Source organism: Leptodactylus fuscus, chromosome 7 (genome assembly GCF_031893055.1).
Source record: "Leptodactylus fuscus isolate aLepFus1 chromosome 7, aLepFus1.hap2, whole genome shotgun sequence".
In the NCBI taxonomy this organism is placed as follows: domain Eukaryota; kingdom Metazoa; phylum Chordata; class Amphibia; order Anura; family Leptodactylidae; genus Leptodactylus; species Leptodactylus fuscus.
Genome location: NC_134271.1, coordinates 140,160,771 through 140,179,158, shown reverse-complemented (window position 1 = coordinate 140,179,158; position 18,388 = coordinate 140,160,771). Strand labels below are relative to the sequence as shown.

The following is an 18,388-nucleotide window of genomic DNA, read 5'->3' as shown; positions in this document are numbered from 1 at the left end:
ATTTGCTTTTGCAGGAGCTGCTTGACATTGAGTATTACTGCTTATGAAACTTTAAACCAAAATGTCCAAGTCGTTCTCTTCTTTTAATATGAATTTTTTGGGGAGCAAAGCTAACTCACTAACCTGTATTGTTTTAGGTTGTCTTTAGTCACCTTTATTTTTATAAAAATTTTATAATCGTGTACGACTAAATATTAAATTGTTCTCACCTGTGTCCAGAATCCATAAATATAATGGAAGAGTCAAATGGAACATCTACAGTAAGATTCATCCTCCTTGGTCTGACCAATGTCCCGTATCTTCAGGTCATCTGCGTTTTTGTGTTCATGGTGATGTATTTGATAACATTGTCAGGGAATGTTCTACTAGTCATTGTGGTTAGGATCAACTCAAAACTACAGACCCCCATGTACTTCTTCCTGAGCAACCTCTCTGTTATTGACATCTGCTTCTCCTCCACCATTGTTCCCAAAATCATCATAAATACTATATCAAAGGACAAAAGTATTTCTCTATTGGGATGTGCACTTCAAATGTATTTTAGTCTGGCGTTGGGAGCCACAGAGTGCATAGTGCTAGCCGTCATGGCTTACGATTAGAGATGAGCGAACACTAAAATGTTCGAGGTTCGAAATTCGATTCGAACAGCCGCTCAATGTTCGTGTGTTCGAACGGGTTTCGAACCCCATTATAGTCTATGGGGAACAGATACTCGTTAAGGGGGAAACCCAAATCCGTGTCTGGAGGGTCACCAAGTCCACTATGACACCCCAGGAAATGATGCCAACACCTCTGGAATGACACTGGGACAGCAGGGGAAGCATGTCTGGGGGCATCTAACACACCAAAGACCCTCTATTACCCCAACATCACAGCCTAACAACTACACACTTTACACACTCAATACCACCTCTCTGACAGTAGGAAAACACCTTGAAACATGTGTATTTGGCACTTGCAGTGAGGAGAGCTTGTCACCAGCAGTGAATTTGGCCCTTGTAGTAAGTTGAGGTTGGCACCAACATTTGTTTTGAAAATCAGGGTGGATTGAGCCTCTAACCAGCAGAGTTTGGGCAAATTCATGGTGGAGGGAGCCTCTAAAAACCCCAGTTTGGACCAATTCATGGTGGAGGGAGCCTCTAACCAGCCCAGTTTGGGCAAATTCATGGTGGAGGGAGCCTCTAAAAAACCCAGTTTGGACCAATTCATGGTGGAGGGAGCCTCTAACCAGCCCAGTTTGGGCAAATTCATGGTGGAGGGAGCCTCTAACCAGCCCAGTTTGGACCAATTAATGGTGGAGGGAGCCTCTAACCAGCCCAGTTTGGACCAATTAATGGTGGAGGGAGCCTCTAACCAGCCCAGTTTGAACCAATTCATGGTGGAGGGAGCCTCTAAACAGCCCAGTTTGGGCAAATTCATGGTGGAGGGAGCCTCTAAAAAACCCAGTTTGGACCAATTCATGGTGGAGGGAGCCTCTAACCAGCCCAGTTTGGACCAATTAATGGTGGAGGGAGCCTCTAACCAGCCCAGTTTGGACCAATTCATGGTGGAGGGAGCCTCTAAACAGCCAAGTTTTGGGAAATTCATGGTGGAGGGAGCCTCTAACCAGCCCAGTTTGGACCAATTCATGGTGGAGGGAGCCTCTAAACAGCCAAGTTTTGGGAAATTCATGGTGGAGGGAGCCTCTAACCAGCCCAGTTTGGACCAATTCATGGTGGAGGGAGCCTCTAAAAAACCCAGTTTGGACCAATTCATGGTGGAGGGAGCCTCTAAACAGCCCAGTTTGGGCAAATTCATGGTGGAGGGAGCCTCTAACCAGCCCAGTTTGGACCAATTAATGGTGGAGGGAGCCTCTAAACAGCCCAGTTTGGGCAAATTCATGGTGGAGGGAGCCTCTAACCAGCCCAGTTTGGACCAATTCATGGTGGAGGGAGCCTCTAACCAGCCCAGTTTGGGCAAATTCATGGTGGAGGGAGCCTCTAAAAAACCCAGTTTGGACCAATTCATGGTGGAGGGAGCCTCTAACCAGCCCAGTTTGGGCAAATTCATGGTGGAGGGAGCCTCTAACCAGCCCAGTTTGGACCAATTAATGGTGGAGGGAGCCTCTAACCAGCCCAGTTTGGACCAATTCATGGTGGAGGGAGCCTCTAACCAGCCCAGTTTGGACCAATTAATGGTGGAGGGAGCCTCTAAACAGCCAAGTTTTGGGAAATTCATGGTGGAGGGAGCCTCTAACCAGCCCAGTTTGGACCAATTCATGGTGGAGGGAGCCTCTAAACAGCCCAGTTTGGGCAAATTCATGGTGGAGGGAGCCTCTAAAAAACCCAGTTTGGACCAATTCATGGTGGAGGGAGCCTCTAATTAGCCCAGTTTGGACCAATTAATTGTGGAGGGAGCCTCTAACCAGCCCAGTTTGGACCAATTAATGGTGGAGGGAGCCTCTAAACAGCCCAGTTTGGGCAAATTCATGGTGGAGGGAGCCTCTAACCAGCCCAGTTTGGACCAATTAATGGTGGAGGGAGCCTCTAACCAGCCCAGTTTGGACCAATTAATGGTGGAGGGAGCCTCTAACCACCCCAGTTTGGACCAATTCATGGTGGAGGGAGCCTCTAACCAGCCCAGTTTGGACCAATTCATGGTGGAGGGAGCCTCTAAAAAACCCAGTTTGGACCAATTCATGGTGGAGGGAGCCTCTAAACAGCCCAGTTTGGGCAAATTCATGGTGGAGGGAGCCTCTAAAAAACCCAGTTTGGACCAATTCATGGTGGAGGGAGCCTCTAACCAGCCCAGTTTGGACCAATTAATGGTGGAGGGAGCCTCTAAACAGCCAAGTTTGGACCAATTCATGGTGGAGGGAGCCTCTAAAAACCCCAGTTTGGACCAATTCATGGTGGAGGGAGCCTCTAACCAGCCCAGTTTGGACCAATTAATGGTGGAGGGAGCCTCTAACCAGCCCAGTTTGGACCAATTAATGGTGGAGGGAGCCTCTAACCACCCCAGTTTGGACCAATTCATGGTGGAGGGAGCCTCTAAACAGCCAAGTTTGGACCAATTCATGGTGAAGGGAGCCTCTAAAAACCCGTTTGGACCAATTCATGGTGGAGGGAGCCTCTAACCAGCCCAGTTTGGGCAAATTCATGGTGGAGGGAGCCTCTAAACAGCCCAGTTTGGGCAAATTCATGGTGGAGGGAGCCTCTAACCAGCCCAGTTTGGACCAATTAATGGTGGAGGGAGCCTCTAACCAGCCCAGTTTGGACCAATTAATGGTGGAGGGAGCCTCTAACCACCCCAGTTTGGACCAATTCATGGTGGAGGGAGCCTCTAAACAGCCAAGTTTGGACCAATTCATGGTGGAGGGAGCCTCTAAAAACCCCAGTTTGGACCAATTCATGGTGGAGGGAGCCTCTAACCAGCCCAGTTTGGACCAATTAATGGTGGAGGGAGCCTCTAAACAGCCAAGTTTTGGGAAATTCATGGTGGAGGGAGCCTCTAACCAGCCCAGTTTGGACCAATTCATGGTGGAGGGAGCCTCTAAAAAACCCAGTTTGGACCAATTCATGGTGGAGGGAGCCTCTAACCAGCCCAGTTTGGACCAATTCATGGTGGAGGGAGCCTCTAAACAGCCCAGTTTGGGCAAATTCATGGTGGAGGGAGCCTCTAAAAAACCCAGTTTGGACCAATTCATGGTGGAGGGAGCCTCTAATTAGCCCAGTTTGGACCAATTAATTGTGGAGGGAGCCTCTAACCAGCCCAGTTTGGACCAATTAATGGTGGAGGGAGCCTCTAAACAGCCCAGTTTGGGCAAATTCATGGTGGAGGGAGCCTCTAACCAGCCCAGTTTGGACCAATTAATGGTGGAGGGAGCCTCTAACCAGCCCAGTTTGGACCAATTAATGGTGGAGGGAGCCTCTAACCACCCCAGTTTGGACCAATTCATGGTGGAGGGAGCCTCTAACCAGCCCAGTTTGGACCAATTCATGGTGGAGGGAGCCTCTAAAAAACCCAGTTTGGACCAATTCATGGTGGAGGGAGCCTCTAAACAGCCCAGTTTGGGCAAATTCATGGTGGAGGGAGCCTCTAAAAAACCCAGTTTGGACCAATTCATGGTGGAGGGAGCCTCTAACCAGCCCAGTTTGGACCAATTAATGGTGGAGGGAGCCTCTAAACAGCCAAGTTTGGACCAATTCATGGTGGAGGGAGCCTCTAAAAACCCCAGTTTGGACCAATTCATGGTGGAGGGAGCCTCTAACCAGCCCAGTTTGGACCAATTAATGGTGGAGGGAGCCTCTAACCAGCCCAGTTTGGACCAATTAATGGTGGAGGGAGCCTCTAACCACCCCAGTTTGGACCAATTCATGGTGGAGGGAGCCTCTAAACAGCCAAGTTTGGACCAATTCATGGTGAAGGGAGCCTCTAAAAACCCGTTTGGACCAATTCATGGTGGAGGGAGCCTCTAACCAGCCCAGTTTGGGCAAATTCATGGTGGAGGGAGCCTCTAAACAGCCCAGTTTGGGCAAATTCATGGTGGAGGGAGCCTCTAACCAGCCCAGTTTGGACCAATTAATGGTGGAGGGAGCCTCTAACCAGCCCAGTTTGGACCAATTAATGGTGGAGGGAGCCTCTAACCACCCCAGTTTGGACCAATTCATGGTGGAGGGAGCCTCTAAACAGCCAAGTTTGGACCAATTCATGGTGGAGGGAGCCTCTAAAAACCCCAGTTTGGACCAATTCATGGTGGAGGGAGCCTCTAACCAGCCCAGTTTGGACCAATTAATGGTGGAGGGAGCCTCTAAACAGCCAAGTTTTGGGAAATTCATGGTGGAGGGAGCCTCTAACCAGCCCAGTTTGGACCAATTCATGGTGGAGGGAGCCTCTAAAAAACCCAGTTTGGACCAATTCATGGTGGAGGGAGCCTCTAAACAGCCCAGTTTGGGCAAATTCATGGTGGAGGGAGCCTCTAACCAGCCCAGTTTGGACCAATTAATGGTGGAGGGAGCCTCTAAACAGCCCAGTTTGGGCAAATTCATGGTGGAGGGAGCCTCTAACCAGCCCAGTTTGGACCAATTCATGGTGGAGGGAGCCTCTAACCAGCCCAGTTTGGGCAAATTCATGGTGGAGGGAGCCTCTAAAAAACCCAGTTTGGACCAATTCATGGTGGAGGGAGCCTCTAACCAGCCCAGTTTGGGCAAATTCATGGTGGAGGGAGCCTCTAACCAGCCCAGTTTGGACCAATTAATGGTGGAGGGAGCCTCTAACCAGCCCAGTTTGGACCAATTCATGGTGGAGGGAGCCTCTAACCAGCCCAGTTTGGACCAATTAATGGTGGAGGGAGCCTCTAAACAGCCAAGTTTTGGGAAATTCATGGTGGAGGGAGCCTCTAACCAGCCCAGTTTGGACCAATTCATGGTGGAGGGAGCCTCTAAACAGCCCAGTTTGGGCAAATTCATGGTGGAGGGAGCCTCTAAAAAACCCAGTTTGGACCAATTCATGGTGGAGGGAGCCTCTAATTAGCCCAGTTTGGACCAATTAATTGTGGAGGGAGCCTCTAACCAGCCCAGTTTGGACCAATTAATGGTGGAGGGAGCCTCTAAACAGCCCAGTTTGGGCAAATTCATGGTGGAGGGAGCCTCTAACCAGCCCAGTTTGGACCAATTAATGGTGGAGGGAGCCTCTAACCAGCCCAGTTTGGACCAATTAATGGTGGAGGGAGCCTCTAACCACCCCAGTTTGGACCAATTCATGGTGGAGGGAGCCTCTAACCAGCCCAGTTTGGACCAATTCATGGTGGAGGGAGCCTCTAAAAAACCCAGTTTGGACCAATTCATGGTGGAGGGAGCCTCTAAACAGCCCAGTTTGGGCAAATTCATGGTGGAGGGAGCCTCTAAAAAACCCAGTTTGGACCAATTCATGGTGGAGGGAGCCTCTAACCAGCCCAGTTTGGACCAATTAATGGTGGAGGGAGCCTCTAAACAGCCAAGTTTGGACCAATTCATGGTGGAGGGAGCCTCTAAAAACCCCAGTTTGGACCAATTCATGGTGGAGGGAGCCTCTAACCAGCCCAGTTTGGACCAATTAATGGTGGAGGGAGCCTCTAACCAGCCCAGTTTGGACCAATTAATGGTGGAGGGAGCCTCTAACCACCCCAGTTTGGACCAATTCATGGTGGAGGGAGCCTCTAAACAGCCAAGTTTGGACCAATTCATGGTGAAGGGAGCCTCTAAAAACCCGTTTGGACCAATTCATGGTGGAGGGAGCCTCTAACCAGCCCAGTTTGGGCAAATTCATGGTGGAGGGAGCCTCTAAACAGCCCAGTTTGGGCAAATTCATGGTGGAGGGAGCCTCTAACCAGCCCAGTTTGGACCAATTAATGGTGGAGGGAGCCTCTAACCAGCCCAGTTTGGACCAATTAATGGTGGAGGGAGCCTCTAACCACCCCAGTTTGGACCAATTCATGGTGGAGGGAGCCTCTAAACAGCCAAGTTTGGACCAATTCATGGTGGAGGGAGCCTCTAAAAACCCCAGTTTGGACCAATTCATGGTGGAGGGAGCCTCTAACCAGCCCAGTTTGGACCAATTAATGGTGGAGGGAGCCTCTAAACAGCCAAGTTTTGGGAAATTCATGGTGGAGGGAGCCTCTAACCAGCCCAGTTTGGACCAATTCATGGTGGAGGGAGCCTCTAAACAGCCCAGTTTGGGCAAATTCATGGTGGAGGGAGCCTCTAAAAAACCCAGTTTGGACCAATTCATGGTGGAGGGAGCCTCTAATTAGCCCAGTTTGGACCAATTAATTGTGGAGGGAGCCTCTAACCAGCCCAGTTTGGACCAATTAATGGTGGAGGGAGCCTCTAAACAGCCCAGTTTGGGCAAATTCATGGTGGAGGGAGCCTCTAACCAGCCCAGTTTGGACCAATTAATGGTGGAGGGAGCCTCTAACCAGCCCAGTTTGGACCAATTAATGGTGGAGGGAGCCTCTAACCACCCCAGTTTGGACCAATTCATGGTGGAGGGAGCCTCTAACCAGCCCAGTTTGGACCAATTCATGGTGGAGGGAGCCTCTAACCAGCCCAGTTTGGACCAATTAATGGTGGAGGGAGCCTCTAACCACCCCAGTTTGGACCAATTCATGGTGGAGGGAGCCTCTAAAAAACCCAGTTTGGACCAATTCATGGTGGAGGGAGCCTCTAAACAGCCCAGTTTGGGCAAATTCATGGTGGAGGGAGCCTCTAAACAGCCCAGTTTGGGCAAATTCATGGTGGAGGGAGCCTCTAACCAGCCCAGTTTGGACCAATTAATGGTGGAGGGAGCCTCTAACCAGCCCAGTTTGGACCAATTCATGGTGGAGGGAGCCTCTAAACAGCCCAGTTTGGGCAAATTCATGGTGGAAGGAGCCTCTAACCAGCAGAGTTGTGGGAAAGCAGGGTGGAGGGAGCCTCTAACCAGCAGAGTTGGTGGAAATCAGGGTGGAGGGAGCCTCTAACCAGCAGAGTTGGGGGAAATCATGTTGGAGGGAGCCTAGTATTAGCAGAATTGTGCAACGCTTATGGTGGATGAGTATGAGGATGCGGAGGAATTGGAGAGGTTGAGTACAGACATGGAGTTTCATGTTGGGGTGCTTTACACAGGTGGGCACAAAAATGAAGGCTCTATCCAGTGGTGGTTCATTTTTATCAAAGTGAGCCGGTCGGCACTCTCAGCTGACAGACGGGTGCGCTTGTCAGTGATGATGCCACCGGCTGCACTGAACACCCTCTCAGATAGGACGCTGGCGGCAGGACAGGACAGCACCTCCAAGGCATATAGGGCAAGTTCAAGCCACAGGTCCAACTTCGACACCCAATACGTGTAGGGCGCAGAGGGGTCGGAGAGGACAGGGCTGTGGTCGGAAAGGTATTCCTGCAACATGCGCCTATACTTCTCACGCCTGGTGACACTAGGACCCTCCGTGGCGGCACTTTGGCGAGGGGGTGCCATCAAGGTGTCCCAGACCTTAGACAGTGTGCCCCTCGTTTGTGTGGACCGGTGAGAACTTGGTTGCCTACTGGAGGAACTGCCCTCCCTGCCGCCACTGTCACATGCTGGAAACATCTCCATCATATTCTGCACCAATTGCCTGTGGCAAGCATTGATGCGATTGGCCCTCCCCTCTACCGGAATAAAAGACGAGATGTTGTTTTTATACCGGGGGTCAAGGATAGCAAAGATCCAGTACTGGTTGTCCTCCATGATTTTGACAATACGCTTGTCGGTTGTAAAGCACCCCAACATGAACTCAGCCATGTCTGCCACAGTGTTAGTTGGCATGACTCCTCTGGCCCCACCGGAAAGTTCAATCTCCATTTCCTCCTCATCCTCCATGTCTACCCATCCGCGCTGCAACAATGGGACGATTCGAAGTTGCCCGGAAGCCTCCTGTATCACCATCACATCATCGGACAACTCTTCTTCCTCCTCCTCCTCCTCCTCCTCCTCCTCCATTAAACGCAGTGAAGCGGACAGATGTGTGGACCTACTCTCCAGCTGTGACGGATCGGATGCTATCCCTAACTCCTCTGTGTGATCTGAGTTATCCCTGATGTCAATCAGGGATTCTCTCAGAACACACAAGAGCGGGATTGTAAGGCTCACCATCGCATCCTCAGAGCTCACCCTCCTTGTGGACTCCTCAAAGACCCGTAGGATGTCACAAAGGTCTCTCATCCATGGCCACTCATGGATGTGAAACTGAGGCAGCTGACTTTGTGGCACCCTAGGGTTTTGTAGCTGGTATTCCATCAAAGGTCTCTGCTGCTCAACCACTCTATTCAACATCTGAAACGTTGAGTTCCAGCGTGTGGGGACGTCGCACAAAAGCCGGTGTTGTGGCACATGCAGGCGTTGCTGGAGAGATTTTAAGCTAGCAGCGGCTACTGTCGACTTGCGAAAGTGGGCGCACATGCGCCGCACTTTCACCAGTAGCTCTGGAACATTGGGGTAGCTCTTTAGGAAACGTTGCACCACTAGGTTGAAGACGTGGGCCAGGCATGGAACATGTTGGAGTCCGGCAAGCTCCAGAGCTGCTACCAGGTTCCGGCCGTTATCACAAACGACCATGCCTGGGCCCAGGTGCAGCGGCTCAAACCATATTGCCGTCTCATCGAGGAGGGCATCCCTCACCTCGGAGGCAGTGTGCTGTCTGTCCCCCAAGCTGATCAGCTTCAGCACAGCCTGCTGACGTCTACCAACGCCAGTGCTGCAACGTTTCCAACTCGTAGCTGGGGTCAATCTAACAGCGGAGGAGGAGGCGGTGGCGGAGGAGGAGGCGGAGGAGGAGGCGGTAGAGGAGGAGGAGGAGGGGGGTGTTCTTCTCGTGTCCCTGCCAGGAATGTTAGGCGGGGAGACGAGGTACACCGGGCCAGTTTGGGAAGCAGTCCCAGCCTCAACTACATTTACCCAGTGTGCCGTCAGTGAAATGTAGCGTCCCTGTCCGCATGCACTTGTCCACGCGTCGGTGGTCAAGTGGACCTTTGTGCAAAGCGCGGAACTAAGGGCCCGCCTGATGTTGAGTGACACGTGCTGGTGCAAGGCGGGGACGGCACACCGGGAGAAGTAGTGACGGCTAGGGACGGCATAGCGAGGTGCCGCAGTTGCCATCAGGTCCAGGAAGGCGGGAGTTTCAACAAGCCGGAACGCCAACATCTCCTGGGCCAGCAGTTTAGCGATGTTGGCGTTCAAGGCTTGCGCGTGTGGGTGGTTAGCAGTGTATTTCTGCCGCCGCTCCAATGTCTGAGAGATGGTGGGTTGTTGTAAAGAAACGCCTGATGGTGCCTTTGATGGTGCAGGAGAAGGAGATAAGACAGGACCAGGGGAGGATGAGGTAGAAGTCAACAAAGTGGCGGAGGCAGATGAAGTGGTGTCCTGGCTCGTCCTCTGGAGTGCATCGCCAGCACAGTCAGCAGTGGCAGTGGCAGAGGCAGAGGCAGAGGCAGTGGCAGTGGCGTGAACGGCAGGCGGCCTTTGTCCTGCCGTTGCTGCCTGCCACTGATTCCAGTGCTTGGATTCCAAATGACGGCGCATTGAAGTGGTGGACAGGTTGCTCTTCTCAGAGCCCCTAATCAATTTCGAGAGGCAAATTGTGCAGACAACACTATATCTGTCCTCGGCGCATTCCTTGAAAAAACTCCACACCTTCGAGAAACGTGCCCTCGAGGTGGGAGTTTTTCGGGGCTGGGTACGAACTGGAACATCTTGGGAGATTCCGGGTGTGGCCTGGCTTCGCCTAAGCTGCTGACCTCTGCCTCTGCCTCTAGCTACCCTTTTTGGTGCTGCACCTGCCTCAACATCCACACTACTTTCCCCGCTTGACATCCCCCCTGTCCAGGTCGGGTCAGTGTCCTCATCATCCACCACTTCCTCTTCCAACTCCTGTCTCATCTCCTCCTCCCGCACAATGCGCCAGTCAACTGGATGCCCTGACGGCAACTGCGTCACATCATCGTCGATGAGGGTGGGTTGCTGGTCATCCACCACCAAATCGAACGGAGATGGAGGAGACTCTAGTGTTTGAGCATCTGGACACAGATGCTCCTCTGTTAGGTTCGTGGAATCGTGACGTGGAGAGGCAGGTTGATGGACAATGAAAGGAGCGGAGAACAGCTCTGGGGAGCAGGGACAGTTTGGGTTATTGTTCTGTAAAGCTTCGGAATTTTGGGAGGAAGGAAGACAAGACTGTTGGGTAATAGGAGGAGAGGAGGCAGAGTCTGACTGGCTGCTGGACAATGTGCTGTAAGCGTTCTCTGACAGCCATTGCAAGACCTGTTCCTGGTTCTCGGGCCTACTAAGGTTTGTACCCTGCAGTTTAGTTAATGTGGCAAGCAACCCTGGCACTGTGGAGTGGCGCAATGCTTGCTGCCCCACAGGAGTAGGCACGGGACGCCCTGTGGCTTCACTGCTACCTTGCTCCCCAGAACCATTCCCCCGACCTCGCCCACGGCCTCGTCCACGTCCCTTTCCGGGAGCCTTGCGCATTTTGAATTCCTAGTTAGAAATTGGCACTGTATACCAGTAGTAAAAATTGTGGGTGCACGTAACCCCAATATATTCTTTGAATTCCCAGTCAGACACTGGCACTATATGGCAGTAGCAAGAAATGAGGGTATTTGTATTCCCAATATACTCTTTGAATTCCCAGTCAGACAATGGCACTGTATACCAGTAGTAAAAATTGTGGGTGCACGTAACCCCAATATATTCTTTGAATTCCCAGTCAGACACTGGCACTATATGGCAGTAGCAAGAAATGAGGGTATTTGTATTCCCAATATACTCTTTGAATTCCCAGTCAGACAATGGCACTGTATACCAGTAGTAAAAATTGTGGGTGCACGTAACCCCAATATATTCTTTGAATTACCAGTCAGAAACTGGCACTATATGGCAGTAGCAAGAAATGAGGGTATTTATAACCCCAATATATTCTTTGAATTCCCAGTCAGACAATGGCACTGTATACCAGTAGTAAAAATTGTGGGTGCACGTAACCCCAATATATTCTTTGAATTACCAGTCAGAAACTGGCACTATATGGCAGTAGCAAGAAATGAGGGTATTTGTATTCCCAATATACTCTTTGAATTCCCAGTCAGACAATGGCACTGTATACCAGTAGTAAAAATTGTGGGTGCACGTAACCCCAATATATTCTTTGAATTACCAGTCAGAAACTGGCACTATATGGCAGTAGCAAGAAATGAGGGTATTTATAACCCCAATATATTCTTTGAATTCCCAGTCAGACAATGGCACTGTATACCAGTAGTAAAAATTGTGGGTGCACGTAACCCCAATATATTCTTTGAATTCCCAGTCAGAAACTGGCACTATATGGCAGTAGCAAGAAATGAGGGTATTTGTATTCCCAATATACTCTTTGAATTCCCAGTCAGACAATGGCACTGTATACCAGTAGTAAAAATTGTGGGTGCACGTAACCCCAATATATTCTTTGAATTACCAGTCAGAAACTGGCACTATATGGCAGTAGCAAGAAATGAGGGTATTTATAACCCCAATATATTCTTTGAATTCCCAGTCAGACAATGGCACTGTATACCAGTAGTAAAAATTGTGGGTGCACGTAACCCCAATATATTCTTTGAATTCCCAGTCAGAAACTGGCACTATATGGCAGTAGCAAGAAATGAGGGTATTTGTATTCCCAATATATTCTTTGAATTCCCAGTCAGACAATGGCACTGTATACCAGTAGTAAAAATTGTGGGTGCACGTAACCCCAATATATTCTTTGAATTACCAGTCAGAAACTGGCACTATATGGCAGTAGCAAGAAATGAGGGTATTTATAACCCCAATATATTCTTTGAATTCCCAGTCAGACAATGGCACTGTATACCAGTAGTAAAAATTGTGGGTGCACGTAACCCCAATATATTCTTTGAATTCCCAGTCAGACACTGGCACTATATGGCAGTAGCAAGAAATGAGGGTATTTGTATTCCCAATATACTCTTTGAATTCCCAGTCAGACAATGGCACTGTATACCAGTAGTAAAAATTGTGGGTGCACGTAACCCCAATATATTCTTTGAATTACCAGTCAGAAACTGGCACTATATGGCAGTAGCAAGAAATGAGGGTATTTATAACCCCAATATATTCTTTGAATTCCCAGTCAGACAATGGCACTGTATACCAGTAGTAAAAATTGTGGGTGCACGTAACCCCAATATATTCTTTGAATTACCAGTCAGAAACTGGCACTATATGGCAGTAGCAAGAAATGAGGGTATTTGTATTCCCAATATACTCTTTGAATTCCCAGTCAGACAATGGCACTGTATACCAGTAGTAAAAATTGTGGGTGCACGTAACCCCAATATATTCTTTGAATTACCAGTCAGAAACTGGCACTATATGGCAGTAGCAAGAAATGAGGGTATTTATAACCCCAATATATTCTTTGAATTCCCAGTCAGACAATGGCACTGTATACCAGTAGTAAAAATTGTGGGTGCACGTAACCCCAATATATTCTTTGAATTCCCAGTCAGAAACTGGCACTATATGGCAGTAGCAAGAAATGAGGGTATTTGTATTCCCAATATACTCTTTGAATTCCCAGTCAGACAATGGCACTGTATACCAGTAGTAAAAATTGTGGGTGCACGTAACCCCAATATATTCTTTGAATTACCAGTCAGAAACTGGCACTATATGGCAGTAGCAAGAAATGAGGGTATTTATAACCCCAATATATTCTTTGAATTCCCAGTCAGACAATGGCACTGTATACCAGTAGTAAAAATTGTGGGTGCACGTAACCCCAATATATTCTTTGAATTCCCAGTCAGAAACTGGCACTATATGGCAGTAGCAAGAAATGAGGGTATTTGTATTCCCAATATATTCTTTGAATTCCCAGTCAGACAATGGCACTGTATACCAGTAGTAAAAATTGTGGGTGCACGTAACCCCAATATATTCTTTGAATTACCAGTCAGAAACTGGCACTATATGGCAGTAGCAAGAAATGAGGGTATTTGTATTCCCAATATACTCTTTGAATTCCCAGTCAGACAATGGCACTGTATACCAGTAGTAAAAATTGTGGGTGCACGTAACCCCAATATATTCTTTGAATTCCCAGTCAGAAACTGGCACTATATGGCAGTAGCAAGAAATGAGGGTATTTGTATTCCCAATATACTCTTTGAATTCCCAGTCAGACAATGGCACTGTATACCAGTAGTAAAAATTGTGGGTGCACGTAACCCCAATATATTCTTTGAATTACCAGTCAGAAACTGGCACTATATGGCAGTAGCAAGAAATGAGGGTATTTGTATTCCCAATATATTCTTTGAATTCCCAGTCAGACAATGGCACTGTATACCAGTAGTAAAAATTGTGGGTGTATATAGCCCCAATTCTATTGCTAGGGGACTTGCAGGGTATTTCTGGGGTGAAGGTGGGGGGGCACACCGTTGGAACGGGTATCGGGGTATATATCGGGTATACGGGAATACACTGACAGTGTATTCCATTCAGGATCCTGGGAAAGCTGGGTTGCGGCGATTGAGCCCGTCAGTGCCACGTTACACTGACAAGCTTCTCCCTGGAATTTAGCTCTTACAAGAGCTGTTGGTTGTCTTCTCCTTCCTATCCTAGCCTGTCCCTGCCTACCCAGAATCTAAGCCCTAGCTAGCTGGACGGAAACCTCCGTCCTCGGTGAATTGCAAGCTCAGAATGACGCGAAGCTGGGCGTCGCTGTTCTTTTAAATTAGAGGTCACATGTTTTCGGCAGCCAATGGGTTTTGCCTACTTTTTTCAACGTCACCGGTGTCGTAGTTCCTGTCCCACCTACCCTGCGCTGTTATTGGAGCAAAAAAGGCGCCAGGGAAGGTGGGAGGGGAATCGAGTAATGGCGCACTTTACCACGCGGTGTTCGATTCGATTCGAACATGCCGAACAGCCTAATATCCGATCGAACATGAGTTCGATAGAACACTGTTCGCTCATCTCTACTTACGATAGGTTTGTAGCCATTTGTAAGCCATTGCACTATAGGAACATCATGAGCAAGACACTGTGCTCCTGTTTAGTTGCTGGATCATGGAACATTTGCTTTATGAACTCAGCCCTTCATGTGGTCCTCACTTTCCATCTACCCTTTTGTAGGTCCCACCATGTCGACCACTTCTTCTGTGAGATGCCTCCATTCTTTCGACTGTCTTGTAAAGACACTTTTCTCAATGAGATTGTCATGTATATCTCAGCTGGAATCATAGCCATGTGTTCTTTCTTCTTGACTCTTATTTCATACATCCACATCATCTCCACCATTTTGAAGATCCGTTCTTCACAAGGGAGAAAAAAAGCTTTCTCTACATGTGCCTCCCACCTCACCGTGGTGTCTCTCTACTATGGGACCATTATGTTCATGTATCTGAGACCTCGCTCCACTTACATGCCTGAGACAGATAAGACTTTGTCCATTCTATATACAGCAGTGACACCGATGTTGAATCCTATAATCTACAGTATGAGGAATAAGGATGTTACAGGTACAATAAGAACGAAGCTTATTAGACACTCAGTAAACCAATAAAAGGCTTCCAATCATTGAACCCCTCTGTATCAGTCTGTGCATCCAATGGTAAAAAGGTCAATATCATATCAATATCAGGTTGGAGATCTGATACTGTATAGGTGGTGAAATAGGTAGTGTCACTCAGGTGACCTTTGGGAGCCAAAAGAGTTGTCTCTTATCAGTGAGCAGAGCCAAATGGTCCAGGGTACTGGAAACAGTCAAAATTTCCATCACTGGTTTGAGCTCAGAATTTCCGAGAGCCCATTCCTTTGGAAAAGCCTTGATCACAGCCAGGGCCGTTTTAACACATTGCTGGGCTCATTACATAGATTTCACAAGTAGGTCCTTCCCCATCATCACCACCTTGACATACTTGACACACTCATATCATAAAGCCCCCTCAGTGGTATTCACATAGTATAATGCTGAGGGTCCCAAGCACGGGACTGCATAAAGGGCTTGAAGGTATGGTCTTGTAGATATCACCGAGGCTTTGGTAGAGAATGATACAACGTAGCTCCAATTAGGGACCGCATAAATGGACTTAGAGATGTGATCTAGGGGATATCATGGATTATGAAGGTGAGTACCCACCGCTTCACACATACAGGTCCCTTGAATTAAGCTTGGAAAGGAAGAGGGGTAAGGGTTGTTCTTGTCCCTGGGATCCAGTGGCGTGTATAGGGCATCCTAAGGGCTTCCATTGGCGCCAGAGTGTGGAGAGACGCCCTGTCAGGGGTCCACTTGTGTTTGGTAACTGTGCCTAATGGTATAATACAGTTGTTCTAGTATGTATATGTGACATTTGCACATAGAATTGTATATATTATATGACCACAGTTTTGTAATTTGGGAACCTGTGTGTTCACCTCTCACTTGTGCATTTCTGTGTTGTAGAGTCTGAGGAAGGCCGTAATAGGGCCAAAACGTCACTGCATTATTTGCATGATACTCTACTTATTCACGTGCATCAATTCCAATAAAGGATATTGCAACAAATTCTAGCTGGAGTGGGTTTTTTTTTTTGTAAGATTCTTTATGCGGTCCCTAGTTGGAATATTTAGTGTGACCTTTTCTTTCCATCACTTCTTCTCAGTACACTTGCAGACAGTTTTTGAGGGAACTCAGCATTGAGGTTGTTTCAGAAATCTTGGAGAACTAAGTACAGATCTTCTATGGATGTAGGTTTGGATGAATCCTTCTATCTCTTCATGTAATCGCAGACGGACTCAATGTTGAGATCTGGGCACCGTGGGGTCCATATCATCACTTCCAGGACTCTTTTATGCTGAAGATAGTTCTCAATGACATTGACCGTATGGTTGGGGTAAATTTGGACAAAACAGAGGTAGGTGGAGGGTCCTTAAAATAATTTGAAGAATCAAGCCTAGGGCGTACCTGTATCAAATACTATACCAGAGCTGGTGTAGAAATGTGAAGTTTGGGTTCATAGAGAGCTGAGCTGACTTTGAAGTGCAGTCCATCCCTACCATAGAACCTGTGGCCCACATCAATGTGGGGGGCAACACATGTAAAGGGCATGGGACTCGCCCAGAACTGAAAACATAATTATAATATGGGACAGTAGATGATCATGATGCTTGAAGTCTGGGTCTCATATCAATGTTCATTTTTGGAAATACGGCCAACATCTGGTCATTATTTCACGATCTTGTGAAGACAGCCTAAGACAAATAAATGAGATAGCAGAACATAATGAAGTCATTGATATGGGGACTTCAGTGGTCCTGAAACACATTAGGAGGCAGAAATCTGCAGGTCCAACTAAGGAAACCAGTTTTTGGCAATAATAAAACATTGGGGGCGAATTTATCGTTTCCGCTGCACCCGTTTTCTGGCATTGAGGGATGATATTGTGGCCCATTCTTGTCCTAAACTTGCCCCACAACCCCAGCTCTGTGCCTGACGTCTGGCTCCAATATATTTGTTATGACTCAAACCAGTCTTCTGCACTGAGTTTTAATGGAAATCTACACCAGTCCCTAAGAATTAGTGCAACTTTCTTATGGGCTTTGTTTTTATGGTGTTAACTGCAAAGCCACAATGACATGTCACCTGCATGCTATGGGCCGGTGCGATTCCTCCGATACCAAATTTGAATGTTTATTTTTGTTTTATCCCCTTAAAAAATCCAAAACTTTACAAAAAAAAAGGTATGTCTTGATGTCACCATATTCTGGTGATATTCTGTGATTATTTTTTAATGCCAATAACCTGTGCCTACTCATAAGCCGGAATCCAACATCTCCTGGCCAAGAGCCCGTGTCGCCGGGCTTCATTCAACATAAGTTACTGATCGGAACTCTGCTCAATTTTTTATTTTATTTTTTTGTCAGAGTTTTTTTTTTCTAATGATCTCATTTCTATTTAGTATTAGTTAGAATGGCGATAGATAGATAGATAGATAGATAGATAGATAGATAGGAGATAGATAGATGGATAGATAGATAGATAGATGGATGGATAGATAGATAGATAGATAGATAGATAGATAGATAGATAGATAGATAGGAGATAGATAGATAGATAGATAGATAGATAGGAGATAGATAGATAGATAGATAGATAGATGTCAATAATTGATATACAAAATCCCACATATCAATGAATTAAATATTCCATTTGCAAATCTTTATTCATTACATCGTATAATGTGTTAACAATAATAAAAACATAAAAATGATGAATGTAAATGTAAATGAATATCCAACAGAGGTCAGATCTGGATCAGGGTTTGGAATGATACTCAAGATCAAAGTGGAAAATCAAATTACTGGTAGATACAACTTTAGTGGAAATGCCTCAAGACAAGGAATTGAGGCTGAGTAGTGTGTGTGGCCTCCACGTGCCTGTATGACCTCCCTACAATGCCTGGGCATGCTCATGATGAGGCTCAGTAGTGTCTGTGGCCTCCTCGTTCCTATATGACTTCCCTACAATGCCTGGGCATGCAATTAAAGAGGCTGAGTAGTGTGAGTGGCTTCCATATGCCTGTATGACCTCCCTACAATGCCTGAGCATGCTCCTGGTGAGGCTCAGTAGTGTGTGTGGCCTCAACGTACCTGTATGATCCTCGTATAATGTCCGGGCATGCTCCTGATGAGGCTCAATAGAGTGTGTGGCCTCCATGTACCTGTATAACCTCCCTACAATGCCTAGGTATGCTCCTAATGAGGCTCAGTGGTGTGTGTGGCCTCCACGTGCCTTTATGACCTCTAAAAAAAAATCCTGGTGCCATGAGAGTACGTATTATACAGGGAAATCTAGAGACTTCAGCGCTCT

At 47.6% G+C, this 18,388-nt stretch overlaps 1 protein-coding gene across 1 annotated transcript; it reads left to right on the top strand.

Annotated features, from left to right (window-relative positions):
* The first annotated feature begins 233 nt into the window (after positions 1-233).
* On the top strand, positions 234-16,896 carry LOC142214581 (olfactory receptor-like protein OLF1). Its single transcript, XM_075283523.1, has 3 exons — positions 234-588; positions 14,520-15,059; positions 16,766-16,896. Exons 1-3 carry the CDS (start codon positions 234-236, stop codon positions 16,894-16,896), a joined length of 1,026 nt encoding a protein of 341 aa, XP_075139624.1.
* Positions 16,897-18,388: the final 1,492 nt, after the last annotated feature.

Bases quoted from the DNA above. Each gene is read 5' to 3' on its own strand.
- LOC142214581 (XM_075283523.1), top strand. From the start codon at position 234: ATGGAAGAGTCAAATGGAACATCTACAGTAAGATTCATCCTCCTTGGT. The intron at 589-14,519 runs CTTACGATTAGA...CGCTCATCTCTA, and splicing joins CATAGTGCTAGCCGTCATGG to CTTACGATAGGTTTGTAGCC. The intron at 15,060-16,765 runs GTACAATAAGAA...GATCTTGTGAAG, and splicing joins GAGGAATAAGGATGTTACAG to ACAGCCTAAGACAAATAAAT.